Source organism: Eurypyga helias, unplaced genomic scaffold (assembly GCF_000690775.1).
Source record: "Eurypyga helias isolate BGI_N326 unplaced genomic scaffold, ASM69077v1 scaffold1896, whole genome shotgun sequence".
Classification (NCBI taxonomy): Eukaryota; Metazoa; Chordata; class Aves; order Eurypygiformes; family Eurypygidae; genus Eurypyga; species Eurypyga helias.
In genome coordinates this window covers 47,331-65,000 of record NW_010258354.1, presented here as the reverse complement: position 1 = coordinate 65,000, position 17,670 = coordinate 47,331, and the positions used below count along the sequence as shown (strand labels likewise).

General features: G+C 35.0%; 1 protein-coding gene across 1 annotated transcript in view; it reads right to left on the bottom strand.

Moving 5' to 3' along the window:
- LOC104511598 (RNA binding protein fox-1 homolog 1-like) overlaps window positions 1-17,670 on the bottom strand; it is a 67,501-nt gene that overhangs the window by 4,172 nt on the left and 45,659 nt on the right. Inside the window, exon 5 of the mRNA XM_010154285.1 lies at window positions 12,031-12,083. Within this exon, the coding sequence (XP_010152587.1) occupies window positions 12,031-12,083 (53 nt within the window). The remainder of the gene's footprint in view (window positions 1-12,030; window positions 12,084-17,670) is intronic.

The following is a 17,670-nucleotide window of genomic DNA, read 5'->3' as shown; positions in this document are numbered from 1 at the left end:
CAAATACACTCACTTTGCGGTTTCAAAAGCAATATCCTTTGAGAAATGTTAATGACAATGAATGTTTAATTAGCTTTACTAGACTATCAAAAATCAGCATAAGGCTAAGGAGAGTGGCTGTTGAAGAATGGCAGGGACTTGGTTTCAAGAAATGTGCTCATTGAACATTCCTGGTCTTTCTATAGAAGAGACAAAGTATCATCCTAGACCCATGATACTCTCACAGCTGAAGTCTCAATTTTCAGGCCATGTTCCTGCTACAACCAGGCAGACAGTGGTGTGAAAATCAGATTTTTGATATTTTGCTCTCCACACAAAATCCTTATAGTTGAAACCACTTCAAAGCTTCTTTACATGTACACCTGGTCGGTTTGCTGGCCCAGTCCTCCTCTTCACCTTGAAACACAGAGCTTTGCTTCAGTTCGACTCTGAACGCAGTTACCATCAGTGAGATGGATTTGTCAGCTAGGAACAGGTTTCACTGAATGAGTCTTAACAGTTTTTTCCATAATCAGAGAATATCCGTTTGACCTCAGGTGTCACATATAACAACAAAAGCAATTTGGAAATTATAGTCGTGTCTTGCATATGAGGGCTAATATAGTAAAGAAGTTAAGTTTTAATAATACTCCTGATATCTCTCAAAAAAAAAAAATTATTTCTTAGGCTTATGTGAACAGTAACCCCAGACTGGTCTCATTCTGTGTAAGTACCTAATTTTTTCAGTTACAAATACAAACTTACTGTTTTTTGTAAGGAGGACAGTTGTCTTATTTTATTATCATGTATTTGCTCCTCCACAAGTAGTATGTGATTAGCTGATTCCTAGATAACCAGCTGAGGGAAAGCTGATAGACAAATGTTTCCATGGCATACGCAATCCTCCACCAACCACTGCTGTGGGTCCCATATGTGAGGTAGAGAAGAGGTCCAAATTATCTGAACTAGATGTTCCCACCTACAAAGTGACACCTTCAAAGAAGGAGCAGAAATTGCCAAGGACAAAGTACACCCATAGTAGCTGAATGCCCTCAATTGTGCTGTCTTGTTCACTTAGTAAATCCAACTCTATATTAAGGGATAATACATTAAAAAGGAATTTATTAAAGCTACAAAAGTACCACAAGCTCATGAATGTGGGCTCTATATCACCCCACAGGTATGTTTACTTTAGATTCGGGGAGAGAAGTTCTCATAGCTATCAAAGATATACATGAATATCCAGTGGAAGGAGTGTGTTAGGCAATCACCTTTTATCTCATGGTCTTAAACTCAGGAAAATATGCATAAAATACTTGTATAAAACATTAATTCCTCTTTTGCATCCAATATATTAATGAGTGAAGGATTAAATTTATGTGCCAATTCCATTTAAATACTTGGTATGTGTGAATACCTGTCTTTGGAGATTATCCAAGACAGCTAACAACAAAGAAACCAGGCAGTTCCCACTAAAACCAAATAAAAATAAAGAAATTAAACAAAACAAAACAAAAAAACCCAAACCCGAACCAAAAGCTCACAGCCTATGTTGGGCAAATAACACTTGGTGGTCCTTTGAGTTGGGAACGGGGCATAAAAGTCTTGGAACAAGTTTGACACTGGCCCCATACTCTGGGGCCTCTTTACCTGGAAGAACTACCTTAAACCTCATCCTTGCTAACTCTCCTCATTAGGATGCAAACATTATGATATTTAGAGATTTAAAATATTTAGCTTTGATTGTAACGATAATAGAACCTTGTATGTCTTGTTCATCTACACTGAAGAGACCTTATTTTCCTTTGTATGACCATTTTTTGTCTGAAAATCCATTTTAAACATCATTATAATTTTAATTCTCTGAAGCAAAATCTCATTCAATTAATAAGAAAACAACTAGAAATGGAAAATTGTTAATTTAAAGCTACACTTCTTTCCAGCACTATAAATTTCCTTCATATCCCTAGTAACAGGGAGGAGGAATTGCATGTATTATTACCATACAAACTTTAATATCATAACTATTATTTTTAAAGTAATGGGAATCAGTATATTTTCAAATGTATTTTTTTCTAAGTAACTAGTATTACTATAATACTGAACAAGGACTGTAAATTTACATCTGTAAGAATTAAATTTGTTTTGGTCTAGTGTAAAACATTAACCACACTGGGACTTAATCTGTGAGCTGTTTTCCCTCACTGCCTTGAACCATTTCCTGCTGCAGGGGTGCATTTACACTCCATACTGCATCCCATGCCAGCAGGATCCTTGACTGTGTCACAGTGTCCCAATAAAATGAAAGTCTAATGGGTCACCCACAGCAGAAGATGGAACACCCTAAATGCAATGGCCACTTGCAAGGAAAGAACAAGCCTGAATACAGAGTGGCCTTGGGCTTCAGTAAATTATTAGTAGATTTAAGCCAACTATGGAAGTAACTAGCAAGTTTACAACACTGATGTCATAAAACATGTTTCTAGTAGTATTACATCATATTTTACAGAAATCTGGACAATTTAGAGGAAATTATGGATAAACAAACACATTAAGCAATTTGAAAAGAAAGAAAAAATTACTGTTTCAATGCAGTGTTTACTTCTGAGTACATTTTCATTACTCTTTTGCCAAAGTAGTGATAACTTATTGTCAGCACTTTACATTATATATTTATCCTGTTATGTAAACCATGTTTCTTCCTTAAAATTAAGAAGTTGTGATGTAATCCTAACAAGAAAACTGTGGCCTACATTAATCCTCCTTCCTTAAAAAGAATGTTTTACATGTGTGTTGTGACAATACTGAAGTTTATACTGTGATATTAAAATAAAAATGATATTTCAGAATTAGCAATGCTTATATTCTTGTTAAAGCAAGAAACACTTCTTCCTTTTTTTTTATATGATATTGAAGCTCCACCTGAACAAACATGTGTAACGAAAACATAAAATTAAATAAAATGTAAAAAGCATTCTTCCAAACTTGCTGTAAAAGAAAATAAAGCACATAAAATTAATTGCAAAATTCTCATTCTTGCATCCTACTAAATACACTTGACATATGTAAGCACGAACATGGAAGAATATATTTCCAAAGGAGAGAGAATACATGCTCAGATATTATCTGGGGAAAAAAAAAACATTGAAATTCCTCTGTGATTAATAGACTTTTTTTTTTTTTTTTCTCCTCAGGGTGACCTCTACCTTCAGAATATGATGGTTTTATTATGATTAATAAATTTCATTTCCACAGAGGAAAGGAACAGTGTCAGCTTAAACTTAAAGCAAGTGGGTTTCTTTTTAAATGCTAATTTTTAAACACGCCCTTGCATGACACCAAATTTAGAAGCTCAGAAGGTTAGCAGAATAGATTCTGATTTCCATGCTGAAAACAGTAAGAAGGATTTAAACGATATTGTCACACTGAAAATCAGTAAGCTAGTTCAGTCATACATCCATTGGTTCATTTATTCACTATTATGGCAGCATGCTTGTTTTACCTTAAAATTAATGGAATTTAGATGCTTTGTGATAGTTTACACTGGAAATAATCATTCTAGGTAAACAATTTAGTAAAATTTAGGACATGTAAATGGCAAGGTATTTTGAATAAATTAATAGTAAATGAGATTATCTACACATTTTGCAGAATGTTAAATCACTGTATCAAAACCAATATGCGCACTCACAAATTCTTGTCTGAGAACATATCTGATGAAAAGTCTGATGCACCACTAATTAGAACAAAGTAAGTTCCACTATTTTTCTGGTACATCTGGCACAAGTATTCCAGATATAACAGGAAAACCACAAATGTTTGCTAGCATTTCGTTACCATACCAGCACGGGTTCTGAAGTAGCTGGACTAACACCTTACTTGGACATAACAGGGGAAAAAAAAAAATCAGTGTAGCCATGAGAACGTCTGTAAATGGAGCTGAAAACTATCCACCAGAAGCTCAGTGTATTGCAAAAGATCTTCTTTACTCATGCTATGTCTCAATTTCTTCAATCATTTTCAGTACAGAGTTTAAAATTGCTAAACTATTATGTATAAGGACAATTTGTTGTCCACTGCACAAATAAAGAAAGGAAAATTAAAACCAGAAATTGGTTGAGAAACTGTAGTAGGGCCTTAGAAATTGAATCTTGTTCTTTAAATTATCAGTAGTAGGCATTGCAGAAGTCTCTAAAAACAGGGGAGGTATGTGCATTTCTAATTGTAATTACCATTTTAGGTTAACTTCCTTTATGGCCATATAACCATACACAATAGGATACACAGCAGAGCTCTGATACTGGAAACATTTGGAAGCTCCTTAATAATATACGTACTATAGGGTTTCATATCAACATTAAGAAGGAAAAATTCACAGTATAGAACGTGAACCAATTTAACACATCTTCCTCAAGTGATTTGAGAACTATAGAAAGTGAATTTTAAACATGATTTTTTTTTTTTTTTTTTACAAATATGATGCACATCTCTTTCTGATCCATTACAGTTTCGGCCCATTTTTCAAAGTCTACATATTGCTAGAAGAACTACAGAAAATGATGAATCAGTTAAAGAAATATAAAAAGAGAAGTTAAAAGTCTGGTACTACCTCAGCAATATCTAACACTTATTTACTTGGCACAATACAAGCAAAGTGTATGTATTGCTGGAAAGCTCAGACTTCTAACTTTTCCACAATATTAGTCGTTCTTTACTATCTTTGATTATAACTGAAAAATCAAGTAATGAAGCTGCTACTTCTTCAGACCTATTTGACTTCAATGTTCAACCACAATAACCTTAATTTACTGAACAGCTTCTACTGACAATTATTACTGAATTTCACAAAACCGCAACTGAACGAGTGAGACTTGGCTAAGTACAAGAAGGCAGAGTATACTGCAGAGTGCTTTGGTATTCCTGCCCTCCGTGTTCACCCAGGAAACGGGCACGACTGCAGGATATGCTGTTGGCAGGTGGCATGAAAAGGGCAATCCACATCTCTCCTCTGTCACCTCTTAATGCAGATTGCAACTAAATTTTAGAGGTGAAGATTGTAGTAAAGAATTGGAAGGAATACAAGGAAAATGAGACAATTTTTCTCATTTTACAATGAGACCTCATTGCAGCTTTCCAGTATCTGAAGGGGGCCTACAAGGGTGCTGGGAGAGGACTTTTTACAAGAGCCTGTAGTGACAGGACAAGGGGTAACGGGTACAAATTGAAATCAGGGAGGTTTAGATTAGATATCAGGAAGAAATTCTTCACAGAGAGGGTGGTGAGGCACTGGGACAGGTTGCCCAGAGAAGCTGTGGATGCCCCATCCCTGGAAGTGTTCAAGGCCAGGCTGGATGAGGCTTGGAGCAACCTGGTCTAGTGGAAGGTGTCCCTGCCCATGGCAGGGGGGGTGGAACTGGATGATCTTTAAGGTCCCTTCCAACCCAAACCCTTCTGTGATTCAATGATTCTATGAAAAAAAGAGTCAGGTGGCCTTACGCAGATAAATGACTCCAGTAACAAACACCTTGCTCTCTTTCTTGGTCACATAACTATGATGACACCAAGACAGGTGATGCAAGCAGCAGAGCTCCTTTGTACGCACACCAGTTGCACACCACAAGGCCGAGTGGTATTTCAACCTCCGTGGGTCACTACTGTGCAGCAGGGTTAGGACTTTAACTTTAAATTCTTTACTATAGTAGGATGGTATCTGCTTACGGGGCTCAAAGAATGTGCAACCAAACAATTTATTTTAATTTTGGATATCAATCCCAAGCAACTTCAGGCATTTCAGTCCCTTGAAAAAGCAATTAATTTCTCTCTATATATCTCAGAAGGCAATGAGGTAAGATATCTATCCTAAATTTTTACTTAAGACCAAAGAAAATGAAATCCGCTGATAAAACCAGTTTCTAGTAATTTCCCTTGATTTTAAAGGTTAAGAATATTAAAATTCTCTATGCAAAGTTTCAAATGGACAATATCAAACACTAAGATCATTCTACAAGGGAGGACCATAACATATTTTGTTGCATATCATTTTTTCCTCTTCCACAACTGATGATGCTTTACAGATTTGTGACGTGGAGCAGAGAAAGAATTGGGAAGATGTAGTAGAGAAAGAGAACACAATCAAATAGTGAACCTTCAAGGTATACTGCAGTGTGGAACTCCTGTATACCTGGGAAGCCATGAGGGATTTCCTGTTAGTATGTTATTAACATTCCTAGTTTTTCATGGAGATGAAGAAACTTAACCACAGTCTACCATAGGGGTAGGGTGATAGTGAAAGATTTCCTTGAAGGGATCTTCATAAATATATCATTGATGAAATATTTAAGCAGTCTATACATTTTCTTGTAGGTTGGAGCAAGAAGAAACTTGAGAAGCTGGTTCACAATTTTCTATATGCAGAGATGAATTTCAAATTCTTGACTATTTACTCATTTATGTCATATCTGAATTTGGCCAGTTACTTCTTGGTAACTGATGGGCAAGTTCTGCAGAAGTTTTGGTCATTGATGCTCAGACCTGATTTTAATTTTCACTTCTGTGTGCCAACTTGTAGCTTCTTTTGAAGCTTGTTAGATGTTTACAGCCATCTGAAGTTGAGCTGCCACCTTTTTAAACATTTAAATAAATATAATTGATATGGGTTAATTTGCAGAAATATAGAAGGGCAACAAACAGCAGCACAGGTGACTTGTCCCCTGAGCTGATGCTGAAAAACTGCTACAGAACAGACCTCAGCTTAAAAGCTTTCAAGTTTCAGTCTTGCTGTCTGGATTTACAGAAGTGTGGGAGTTTCACTTGATGACTAGTTAAAAATCTAACATAATTCTACACTACCAGCAACCCCTTTCTGTATTAGCTCTACTGAAGAAAGTTAGACTTTATATCAACTTCATAGAAAAACAGCTACTGGGGAAACTGAGGCTTGCCATCAGGTGACACCTAAAACCAGCTGTATTACAGTGTAAACCAAGTATTTCTTGATCTGTGAAGCATTTTCCTATTCCTATTGCTGTTCTATTTTGAGGCAATAAACCTTGAACAAGTTTTTACCTAGTTTAATAATAAATATATTGGGTACTTTTAAATTAAATTTTAAAGCAGTCTTTTGTGCTTGTGTGTAAAGCTCGCTATTATGCAACCATATGTTGTTTAGTATTTTAAATAAAATAAGATAAATCCTTGTTTATTTATTTGTATGCAACCATACATACATGCACACACACAAACCACCTTTCATCTGTACTATTTTCAGTCTATCAGAGAAAAAAAATTGTGGATGCTTCATTAAAAAAAACAGTACAGAAGATACACACACGCTTATACGCACTTGTTGAGGGCAAACACAGATTATTCACTATTTCTCTTATCAAAGGAGCTTCACATTGCAAATCCTCCATTTACAAATCACAGAACCTCAGCTTTACTTAATCTTGTCATGTTGTCACATTTGACTAGCCATGCGAACTGACCTAGAACTGTAAGCACCGGGAAGGCAAGCTGTCAAAGAGATAATGACAAAGAAGCCAAAAAGGGCTGCCAGTGTTTTCACTGGGTGAGAAAAAAAGAATTAATCAAACTTCATGAAAGAAGAACAGAGGATAATCAAAGTGTTTACTGATTTTTATCAACTGATCCAACAGCTGAACATCTTTACCGTACAACTACCGAGAGCAGTAAAAGCTGTAACTAATGGAATTCCATACAAGCGACTATTTACAGCAGCAGTAAACACAAGTTTAAACTGCCAACATAAAGGACACTTGAATTTATAGAAGAAGTTTAATAATGTGCATTAGTACAATATTTCCTAGTCTTTCCAGAGCAAAAACTTCAGTATCTGCTATTTTTCACAGGAAAAAGCAGTACAGCCTTAAACAAACACTAGCACAAAGGCTTTACAGATTCTCCTTCATCTTCATTTTTTATTTTATCTGATTAGTGGAGGAGCATAACATAATAATAAAAGCAGTTCATATAAAATGGTTATTTTTCCAGTCAAATTGCTTAATGAAATGAAGTCAAACTCACAGGCAGCAGTACTAAAAGGGAAGAATCTCTCACTGAACATAGGTATTTCCACAGTAATTCAAAAAGGCTGAAACTGCATTTTTCCAAAGCAGTTTGAATTATATGCACTTCTTGGAAATTCCTTTGAAAGAGTATAATCTGATCAATATCTCCTACCAGAAATGTGAATAAGTCAGTGAGATGTAGGCAAGCATGTATGGCAAAATTTTGACCCGCTACAGTTATTGTGTACCATAGCAGAGGTACGCCACAATAGGCAATCTAACCATTCTAAGCACTTTGTCAAATATTAATTTGCTATAAATAAGTATCTCCATATTTGGTATTGTTTCATTAATTAAATTTCTGGTAGGGTTAGTGTTGACAGGTCAATGACAGTATGCAGGAAAATTGCCATGATTTGAGCAATTGCATTGGCCCAAAATTGCCAATATTCTGTCCAAACTATATCAATAATATGAACTCCAACGTTTGCTTTAAACTGCCTGCTTTTATGATACATTTTTCCTAGAGTTACAAACCTTTCAGAATCTCTAATCAGTTTTAGAGACTGTATCTTTCTCCAAATGGAGGTCAATAACTTAATGTAGGACTGTCAACTTCTAAAGCTTTATAATGCATTTCTTTTGTGCACACACACACAATCACACCTCCTGGGGATGATTCTGCTCAAATATGTAAGTAAATACAGTCACAACTGGACAGATGTTATATCCATTTCAACCATACTTCATTTCAAATTCAGGTTATAAATATATATATAAAATATACACACATATATATATTATTCATATACAATTGCCCCTCTCTGTTATTTCAAAATCATAAACTGGTTATACACTTGGGAGAAAAATAATACCAGGCATGCAAGTGCACTGGATTTTTTTTTTTTTTTTTTTTGCTTCTAGAAGAAAGTTACATAACAGTTAAAACTTGGAGGAAGAAAGACAGACTGCTATAGGTATAGAATAATGATCCTGACCCATTTTTAAACAAAAAAAACCATAAAATACAGGAGCATCCTAGAATGCATTTGGAAAAGACGCTACAAAATATTTTTTCTTTAAAAACTATATATTTTTATCTTACAAAACCTAAAAGAACGAAATATATTGAGCACTAATTTGAAAAAATCATTAAAGATGCTAAAAATCCAAAATTAACAATGCTACATAACCAACATGTAAACAATGGCTTTTATTCTGCATCTCATTCTGATGTCTTAGGAGCCTGATGGAACAAGACTCCCATTGCCCCCATCAGCCAGGAACCTCAGGAATAAATTTCCCCCAATGTTACCATTGTCACAGATTTGAGATCTGTTTTAAAATTCCATCATCAAACTGATGGGAGGTTTCAGATAGCTTCCCTGCCTCTGTTCTAGTTCAGGTCTGTTTGCAGCTTCTTTAATCATGCCTGCCAGAAAAGATCTATCCCAGAAGCACAGAACTTCTCCTCTGAAGAGCAATTCTTTTTAGCCTCAGAATGCACTGGCTGCAGTCAAGACTACAATATTTTTAAATTTCCCATGAAGGATCCCTCTGCCAAATACTTGAATAGGTTTTCTTTATATAATGTGCATGCATGAACAAATACACATACAGAAATAGAATTGTTTATATGGACACAGTATCCTTTCATTAACACACTTATTTATTCAAGATTGCTTTATTCCCAAATGAGTAAAGATGTCACGTGGCTGAGGGCTAAGTATCCTCTGGCAGGAATATTAAAGTATTAGAAAGAGAGAAGTGAATATTATCAGCACAATCACCCAAGACCTCCCATCTCCATTTGATGATAAAGTTCTAACCAAAAGTTTAGTTGAATTATTATTTGAGATCTACAAACACACACATTCTTTACAAGGAAATAATACAAACATACATATACTCACATTTCAGACATTGAGCATAATATCAGTATCTTCACTTTATACCAATTTTACAAACACAGTTGAAGTACTGTAATTGAGTTCAGAAGCACTAAAAAAAGCACTATGAAATTGTACTGCGGGTGTTTTGCATGCATTTGAAAAACCACAGGAAGGTTAGCTTTTGTTCTGAAAGTCAATGTATCTCTGTATATGCTCCATGTATTAAAACATAAACCATCAGATAATAAATTAGTTGAAAGTTAACTTACAGACTTATAAGACCAAATGCAATTTTAGTAACTTGTACCACAGGAATATGGGGCCAGAGAACTGGGGTTTTTTATAAAGCCAAAAGTCCTTTAAATTCTGTGTCTGAAATTTAGCTAAATGAGAAAGAAGATACGGGCTTTCGTTAGCTTTCTCCTACAGATCGTCTTACAAAAAAGGCACCTGGAGTCATCTATGATGCATTTATCATACAGTCAAAACCAGACCTAACAAAAGTACCTTATTGTTGAATCGATTCAACAGAGGTAATCAACTGGTAAACTGAAAAGTTTTAATAAATATATACAGAGATCCATTTCCTTTTGTGTCAAGTTCACTGAATTTACTGATAAAAAAGAGCACTATATTTTTGACTGCAATTCCAAAGTGGTGACATACAGAATATGTATGAAATACTCTAGGGCACTTAAATTGCACCTGAACTGAGGGTAATAAAGGTCTTTATTGGAGAAATAATTATTGCTTAGAATGGTTCACTCAGCAAAACAGGAAACTCTCTTCAGGACAAGAAAAATATTACAGACCGCATGCCTTTCTCAAAAATTCCAAGTTAAAAAATTGCTAAATTAAGTATTTATTCTTATTATGCAAGGTTTGGATTTATAAATTAGTAGCCTCCCTACTACAGCTCACTTTAATCCAGAGCTGAGCAGGAACCACATGTGAAACAACGAAAGCCAAAATGCAAGTCTAGCAAGATCAGGAGTGTGTCAAATATTGACTTCCCAAAATGTATTTGTACTGATTTAGAACTTCGAAAAATCAATGTTAAATCAGGCTTTGTTACAGAAGAACTTTTCAGATTACCACCAAAAATGCTATTGCTATTATACACACTGTTACAATTTCAGCATATTTTGGCTTTGGCTCTTCTTTTTCATAAATAAGTGGGTTTTACTTGTTTCTATGTAGGTCACTATGGCATAAACAATGAAGAGTTTATTATTCACCTTTCATTTATTTCTGCTAATGCAAAACTCTATAAATAAACAATTCTTAATACCAACATTGTGGTTCACACTACAGACCCTTTCATCCTTCAATGCAAACAGCTTCTATAAACGCACTCAGCAGAAGTTTATGCATAACATTATCGTCAGAATATGTCCCGGCATAGTTGCTATTTATTTTGGCTTTTGATTTCTTAAGTAGTGACATAGTACCATCCTTACCTGAATTAAGACTAAGACTGTGGAAAATCTATTGCTTAAAAGAGAGAAAACCCCTTCACATATTCAATATACTTATAAATTACCATTACCTTTTAAAGACATTGTTCATTCTTTTGTACCCATTGGCTTACAACATGAGAGCATATATGCAAAGCAGCTAAGACTGTTTACTTACTAGAGAGCGATCCTCTGAAGACACAGACCCTCTCTCCCACTATCTTATCCATAGGATAGACTTTGTGAGTGCTTCAGGGTCTGCAGTACCCTTGTGGGCAATATTTGCCCCCAAAGAGTTGAAAAGAAAATTGTTAAATCTATAGCACTTACAATGTCCTACACACATCTAAGCCTTGACTCTTTGCATCAGTTCTGTTTGCTTTGGCTCTTTTAAAGTCACAATCTTGACTGTAAGTTTTTATGAGAAGGTTTAACATATCCTTACTTTTCTAGGCCATATGATATTTAAACTGGAAATAAAACACCAAAGTCAGCAAAATAACCTAATGTCTTTTATATGGCAGAACCTATAGGCTCAAATCTACAAATTAATTAAGCTATTCCAAAGATTCAAACTGTGGACCTTCCTATGCTTTCTCTTACGATTAAATGCAGCATGTGAAAAAGGATATTGAGACCTGGATGGATGCATCAAGAAGTAGCAATGATTGTTACCTGCAGAGGTGTTACAAGAAATTTCATCTGCTGCAACGAAGACGAATTGATTTCTGCAAGAGAAGATAAAATTCACAATACTGCTTGCTGACTGGGAAATGTGCTAGCTGCCAATTGACTTGATGTTTACAGATGGGGTAGGGTAAGGGTGCTTAACTTTAATGAATGTAGCAAGAAAAAGTGTTGACGTATTTTAGTACTATAGACTTTATAAGGATCATGAGATAGACATGCTGGGATCTTTTAAATGAAATAATGGTGACATTTGGATATGGACTATGTACAAACTCTTGCATTGGAAGCTTCATGTTTAGTGTTACAGATATGTCAATATAGTCATGAAGTCTAATAAAAATAAAACAGTATTTATATTGATATAGATTTTAAAGGGCACTACCGCAAAATATGTAAAAAGCGTTTTTTGAAAAAAGTAATTGCAATTTACTTCGTGCATCTGAAAGGAGGATACTGAAAGTAAACTACTTTGCTTTTTATATGTCTAATATGATTGCAATTAGAAAATGAATTTTCTGCTATTTATTAAAAATGACATGGTATATTCTCATATACTGTCATCCAAATACATACAAAAGACTTTTGCAGAATCTTAGGAGGATAAACTAGAATAATTTAATAGACACCTTCTCTTGCAAAATTCTTTTTTCAACCAGGTAACATAAAAAGAGAAATGCTAAATACACTAATATTTCAAAATGCAGAAAACTTCATTACGGCACAAATCCTGATTTGTCCTTTCCAAACTCAAAGCAAACAGGATTTGGGTTAGTGGAAACCATGTTTAAGGATTAACACCAAATGTTTCCTTTATATGCATATATGTAGCTTCCTTAAATTATTTTTGTGTTGTGTGGGATTAATAAAGAACCTGGGTGAAGTTTTAACACTTGGGTGCTGTTTTACCCCAAATTGCATAGAGCTGATAGGGATGGTGAGTTTTTGTGTTTTGCACAGCTTTAATGCAAGAGTCTACCAAATAGGAGCTAGAAGGAACTACGTCTAGCTTATACTGAGGACCACCTGGAAAACCTAAGTTCTGCAAGATGATGAAAGCTCTGTCACGCATCAAGTATTCTGAAGATCCTAGTGAAAACTATTCAGTTCAGGAGCAAACTTCTCTTAGGGGTAACAGAACCTTGGAGAGTTAAGTCCTAAGAGAACAAAATCTATTTCTATTACTTCAGCTCCAATGTAACAAAGAAATTTGAAATTCTCATTTAGAAATCTGTCGACCTTTTTATTTAGAAGTTCAGATTTTGGGGGAAAAAAATGTGAAAACAAAACAAGGAATCCATACTATAGGGACAGGATTGATTAAGATCAAAAGAAGTATCTGATCATTGCCTCTGTCCTATTTCACAGATACTAACACCTGTCTTTTAGTATGAATGAACTTCATGATCAAATGTATATTCTTCATGTAACACTTTCGTTTTCAATTGGATGTACAGCTTGTTAGTTTTGCTCTTTATTTTGTCATCTGCAGCACTTTCACAAGCTAATCAGACCCACCTTGCATGTAATGTTAGAGAGACGAATTTAAAAAAAAATGAAGGGGGATACATTTATCATTATAAATACAGGACTACTGTAATTTGTCACTGTATTTACTGCTATCACCTCATTTATTATCACCTCTTGTGATAATTATATAGAAAGGAATAGGTAGATGTTTGCCTAAAAGGGATTTAGCCAGTAGCAATGCAGTCCTACCAGACACTGTTCACAGAAAATCCTTTTGATTAATTTCTATGAAGTTATTAAACTGTCCTCTCATCTAAATGAAAAGATAATTTTTCCTGAAGAAGTCCCCCTAAAGTGGTTAGCTGAGAAACTCCTTTCCTTTATCTCTATTCAGAACAATTGTGTTGTTATGGAACAGTGAGCCACACATCCTCTATCTTTAGATGCCAAAGTACAAAATTATCTGTAAGGATAATGTGCTGGTTTAGTTACTTACAGAAAGACCCCAGAATACTGCTATTTGTCTTTTGGAATCACATACGTTGTTGAAAATGTTCTGAAATCTTACACTTATTACTAATTCTTTACTAGTTAGTCGTAGAACAATTTTAAAATTTTAAACCAAACTGACACCTATTTAAAAAACATCTACCATATACATTCCTTGCTATAGTGCTTCAATTTACATAGGAATATACTATTTTCCCTGTATTTTGCTTTTCTAAAATTAATTTCACAACTCTATAGATCAATTTTAAAAATAAAGAGAAAGTTGCGTATTGGTCAGCATAGCAACTGTGAGAATGAAAAGTGAGACTAGATGCTGGATTTAATAAGCTAGTTCAATTTTTTATAACTAATGAGGACATTATTGGTAACAATTACAAGAAATGCTAACATTTATAAGAAATGGTTTTAGTGTTTTGATAGTGGTCGGTTTTTATTTAGTTGAATTCTGTACTATTGTTTATATAGACCTAGAGGGAGAACTGATAATCAGAGGTGTGACTATACACATATATCACACCTGATGTCCAAAGCAAGTATTATTCCTTACTGGGGACAACCCCATAGTTTGTAAAAGGAGTCCTGCATTAAGCTGACGCTGTGGTGCATCATACTCTATCTGTCTTAAAATACATGAAAAGCACACCTGGGAAAGGGCAGTGAACCAAACTCGGACCTTTGCAAATGTAGGGTTGTCCCTTTAAAGATCAATTCTGTGCACTAACTGTATTGAGGGTACAGGACTTAAAAAAAATCACAAGGAAGGTATGGTGAAAATGTCTTTTAGGATGTTTTCATGTCCCTCATCACTTTACACTTTGAGTCAAAAAGGTACAAGAAATGTAAGTAAACCTAACTTTATTATGCAATTAGCCAATGTCAATTACTGGGACACAGAATTCCTTCTATCAGTTTCATTTGGGTAATAACAGTGAAACTATACAATCAATTTTTTACTGCTCATTGTTTTATGCTTCAGGTGTAAAAGAACACTTTTAAAATCCAGAGAACTCTTTTCTTTAAATAAAATCTTTAAAGTTTTAACTGGTTGTAAGGGAGATAATCAGAAAAACAAATTGGAAGAGTAATGTGACAAATATATTGATTTGAATGTACAGTTGTATGCATTCAACTTGCTGGATATTCACACCCTGGGCTAAGCACAATCCTTTTAAACACTGGAGTGGCACCCTTTGGCAGCCTGAGCTCTCTGATGGAAACCCAGACAGTGTGGGTCATGAAAATGTACTTCTGGGACTCAAAATGGCTGTCTTCCATCTCAGTAGATATTTCCCAAGGGCAAACACTTCCACATGCTATTACTTCTCCTAATCCTATATATCAAGCTCTTATTTCTTCTAGTGAATTGAAAACTACCACAGATTTTTACCAGTAAGGTAAGAAAGACATCTTTAAAGTTGGAAAAAAGGTGTTTAAACTTTTCATGCATTTCCTCTATTTGAACAGAAACAGAGGGAGAGGACGGCAAAAATAATAATGAGTGATGTGATGCTCTTCCTTTCTTTGGGGTAGATATTGAGCCTGCATTACCCCAAGTTTCAGAAAGGTTCAAATATGTTCTCATTTCCTCTGCACTGTTTCCCATAGACCCTTTGGCAAACCCCTAAAAAATATATTCCTCAAAGGTCCCAGATCTGACCTAAGCCTCCCTATCAGTTTTAGTACCTGCTATTTCTACCCAGCAGGTCTTCTGTATATCCAGTACATTAGGTAGTTGCTTTCTCCCTCCTTGATGCTGTTTGTTTGGTGGAAACAGGCCATACTATAGCATAAAACTGGATTTATTCTTTTAAAAAGAAATATTTAATCACTAGATCCCAAGCCATGTATTTGCTATGGCTGTTTAATATGCAGAACTACTTCTGTTAAGAAACCTCACATGTGAATGCCTTCCCTCTTTGCTTCTTGATAAACTGCATCTTACAAAGATTCTGTCTGTGTAGAATGGAGAACAGCTTTAGGAGAGGAGTTTTTGACCACCCTCTGCTAGCATTTCCATCTTAGCATCTTTTTGATAGGGTTACTTGAAAAAAATGGCATGATATTCTACAGGTATTTTTCTGTACTGCACTCTTTCTTACAGGAAGCCTTTTATTACAAGATCCTTGATTGGCAACATTAGGGCCTATGCCCTTAGGAATGATTTTTGGTCATTATTAATCTAATAATTTGTATTTAGACAGGTTCAGGTCTTGCACTGTAAAACCAAGTATTGTTTGAAAGTTTTTGTGATGGCACAAGGTGGGGAGGAGAAATCCAGCTGCCAGAATCAAAATATTGTCTGCAGCACCAAACTTCAAAGAGCATAACAAAATATTTTCAGGTTCAACTTTATCACCTGTTCTAAATTAAGGCAGGCCACTGAGCTTAAAGACTTAGACAATGAAGTATTAAACCACAATAGCTGAGCAAGTGAAGAATAGGAATTCAAGTTAATTTTGACTAAGGGTTTTTTTATTATATATACTATGTAGTGAAAAAATATTATTAATTACAAATTACCTTAGCAAATGTTATGTACTCACAGAAATTAGGCCTTCTAGACTGACTTTTTTTTTTTTTAATATCCTAGACTAATTTCTTCAGTGAGTTAATTAAGAGGCCTAAGATATTTTATAAACATGTTTTCTCAGTACCTTCCCTTACCAAAATGTTGCATCTATTCAACTTTCAAGGAGACCTGTCTTTCACAGTTTTGTTTCTTGCATGAAACCTTAACTGTGGTGAAGTAGTACAGAAAAAATGTCCATATATTCATTCTAAAGCATACTGACCTAATGCAGGAACTACATGCATATCAGAACTGAATTTAAGCTTAGGTAAGGCTTTATATGTGAAATTTAGTAGAACCATGTCAACAATTTGTTATTATTAACTAGTATTTTTAGCCTTTATTTCTATAGAATTTTTTTCTCTAGGCATGTTTAATTACTCTTGACTTTCCTTTTGAGTTGCTTTTAATCTACATATTCTAAGAGTTAGTTTGAAGTTTGAGGTAACTAATATTCCAATGAGGTTGGTTATCTTTTAGTGTACATGTATTCTACATTCTCCATCAGGAAAAAATTAGACTAACAGCAGCATTTCTGTTTAATGAATATTTATGACTTCCCTTCAAACTTTCCCAAAATTCCCTTCATGTTTCCTGTACCTATAAACACTAACACCGATGACCTCAACGACTGAAATGTCAAGTAGATACCAGAACAGAGAGAGGACTTTAGCAGACTGTAATTCAAAGTTGAGTGGCAACTTAGGGTGGAGCTCAGAAAGAGCAGTAACTTACAGCAGAGATTGGATGTACAGTACAGACCTAACCGCTGATCCTGCCTGACCCATACGCCATTTCGTTACTTCAGTATTAGTTGGAAAATTCAGAAACCGGAAGTGGAAGATAGGAAGAGATTCAGAGATTTGGTCTCAGATGCTCTTTTTATGGCTTGAGAGATCTAACCATAATGAAGCACAATTCAAACCTAATTTCAGGATAAACTGTTACTCTGAGTGCTCCCCCTAAAAGCGTCCATGTAGTCACCCCACCCTGGGAAACAATGTGCTTGTCTTTGTCTACATAACTACGTATTCCTAAAAAAAGCATCAACCTACTACTGCTTTTTCCCTCCTACAGTC